This window comes from Branchiostoma floridae, chromosome 5, assembly GCF_000003815.2.
Source record: "Branchiostoma floridae strain S238N-H82 chromosome 5, Bfl_VNyyK, whole genome shotgun sequence".
Lineage (NCBI taxonomy): Eukaryota > Metazoa > Chordata > Leptocardii > Amphioxiformes > Branchiostomatidae > Branchiostoma > Branchiostoma floridae.
This window is the reverse complement of record NC_049983.1, coordinates 12,409,503-12,412,343: the sequence shown is the minus strand read 5'-3', so window position 1 is coordinate 12,412,343 and position 2,841 is coordinate 12,409,503. Positions and strand designations below refer to the sequence as shown.

At 37.3% G+C, this 2,841-nt stretch overlaps 1 protein-coding gene across 5 annotated transcripts in view; it reads right to left on the bottom strand.

The window, feature by feature from the left end:
- The window catches only part of LOC118415398 (methionine-R-sulfoxide reductase B3-like), a 15,135-nt gene that overhangs the window by 8,564 nt on the left and 3,730 nt on the right, over positions 1-2,841 (bottom strand). For all 5 annotated transcript variants that reach the window (XM_035819987.1, XM_035819985.1, XM_035819986.1 and 2 more), the window contains 3 exons: positions 1,900-2,008; positions 1,176-1,253; positions 665-693 (listed from right to left, as the gene is read on the bottom strand). In XM_035819987.1, the coding sequence (XP_035675880.1) occupies positions 665-693; positions 1,176-1,253; positions 1,900-2,008 (216 nt within the window). The remainder of the gene's footprint in view (positions 1-664; positions 694-1,175; positions 1,254-1,899; positions 2,009-2,841) is intronic.

Here is a 2,841-nt window from a genome sequence, read left to right as displayed (position 1 = left end):
GGAGTAAAATCTGCTCTCTCTGATTACCTTGTTCATCATCATTATTTATAAACAGGGGGCGTTTACAGTAGAAACAAAAAATAAAAAAATAAAGAACCCCAAGGGGTCAAGGTTTCTGTACACTATATTAATTTTGTGTATGTCTACACAAATTGGGCGTCTTGGTCAGGCTTAAGAATAACCAACAAAAAACAGGACCTAAATTTGAGTAGGCAAACACTTCACTCGCTAATCAGCTCAATCTGCCCCATTATGCCACCTTGCCCATTCATGTCAAGACCATTAGTTAACCAGAAGACAAAGCTTGCCTGTGCAAATTACGTGACATTACAAAGAAAGTAATCTAGCACTGACACGTGGGTCAACTTCAAAGAGAAAGGTAAAAGTAATGTATTGGACAGATTAACAAGCATTGTCATGCGGTCAACTCCAAACTTAGAGGCTGTCTTCCATACAAAAACATTTTCACAAAAATGCAGACTGTCTAAGCCATATTCTTTTGCCAAGCTACTCGCACACAGTACTACACCATTAAATCAATGCTGGGCATTAGGCTTGCCCTACACTTTTTAAGGCATTAGGGAAGAAACTTAACTTCCTGCCACATAATGTCCTCCCCCAAATTCTCATATGAAAGACTACTTAAGTTTTTTTAACAACTTACCACATCCTGCATCAAACTTTGTCTCTGACCTGAAAATACAGAGGACAAGATTCAGAAAATTGCTGGAGGTGTTCCACCACCAAGACATGAAACACCTTGTCACCTTTGACTCATGCAATAACTAACACATTATTGTGCTCCAGGGAAAATGTCAAAGCAGTCAAGACAACATTTTCCAGCTAATGTTTAAACAAAGATCTATTGGGGTCAACAAACGTTTGCACATTCTGTACATAGATCATTGTAACATGTGCATGTTTCATAATGGTTTTTGGTCTGATCACTTCCAGAGAATATTTCTACAGAGCTTGGTTTTTGATGGAGAAATATTTATGCTAGAAAGCAGAAGGTCACTGGTTCAGTGAAACTTCCTTCATATGAGTTGACAATACTGTACAGTTTTACCTGAGTTACAAAAAATAAATTTCAATACTGTAGGATATGTCAGTAAAGATACAACTTTTATATAATATTAATAAGGCTCCTCTATTCATTTGAAAAAGTGACTTACTTGAAGAGTTCAGCTCCACATACCACACACTTGTACAGTCCTGGCCTTGTCTCATCATTCAACTCCCCTGTAAAAGGTCTGCAGGAGAGGTATCCATGTTACACACTGCTCAAGTCTCAAACATCTTCTTAATGAATGATATATCATTTACTATAAATGTATTGTTTTCTACTCAACCCGCAAAGTAGATTTTTTGTATTCAAGCTCGTTTGTAAGACAATTTTCCCTACAAACAAACCAGAGAAAGATAAAGGAGCAAGGTGATTTTGAAATGCTGACTGATTGATATGTACAAATGTGTATCAGAATAGGATTTAGCCTATACAAATGATATCAAGGAAATCAAACATGGCCTTCATATATGTCTTGAGTCTGTCCTGATACATCTGTATCAGACATTGTGATGATCAAACAGTTAGGCAGAATTTCAACAAATGGCTAGTACATGTAGTACACAGTACTGAGTACTAGTATGCATGTTAGTCAAGAATTCCTTTTCCAGAATCAACCTGGCAAGTTAGGCAGTTTTGCTACTTACAGCCTGAGTCAGTATAATTGAAGAAAATGTCAGAAGATACCACATTCTTCTTTTAAGAAATAACAACTTCTTCTGAATGGAAAGATTTTGTTTCTTACGTCCCGCTGTCACATGTACCAGTACACGCTGGAATATAGTTCTGACATTGAAGATACAATCAGGATAATCATAAAGTTGGTCACTCACCTCTCTGTGCCCTTCTCCTGGGTGACCTCATACTGGATTGGCGTCAGCCTCTTCTTTAGTTCTTCCTTGTCAAAGCTCATCTTGCAATTTCCCAGCTGCTTACAAGTCCCTAAAGATATGCAAAAAGAGCCAGTTAGAACTCAGAATAACTCAGTCACATCAGATGAATCTATATTTGTATTAATGATAAAATTTTGAGTCATCTATGTTGACCAAGCATTTGTTATGTTTTCAAATGTCCTCTTGATACACCTCCCACCCGTATAAAAAGCAGCACCGATGGCTGAATAGAACATTTTCAAGTGTAAATAACGGCACAAACAAACAAACATAAATCACCATTTCATAACATATTTTCTTTTTAGATTACAGCTAGCCTACGTCTCACATCACATGTTAAGTGTTATAGTTGAGTGATGTATATGATAACATTTATGATGAAGAAACAAAGAAGCAATGCCAAACCTGTATACTATTATTGCTATGAATCATCATTGGAACTCAAGAACCACATGAAAAGGCCAAAGGATGTCTTGCCTACGGTCTGCCTCTGACTAGAGCTGGTCAAAACTACTGTCAACGCGTCATTGTTCGAAAATAAACTCGGCACAAAAAGTTTGGAATATGAACTTTGGCTGATCATATTTCCGCTGTTTCTGCATCAATTTTAATGTGTGATATATCAATAGAAAGCGTGTGTGATTTCCTTTCATATGGTATCAAACTCCTTATGATTATAAATTCTCGGAACGAGCACCAGGGCTACTTACGTCAGTGGGTCGCGAAAAAAAAGTGCCCAAATTTCAATTTGTGTGTTCAACTCTGTATCATCCTGCTGACATGGGTGTGGGTGTCAAGGATTCAATCTGTCCTTTTTCACGTCATCTTTGGTCTACGGAACATACAAGTTTATCTTTAACATTTGGTAAGAGTATATGTGCC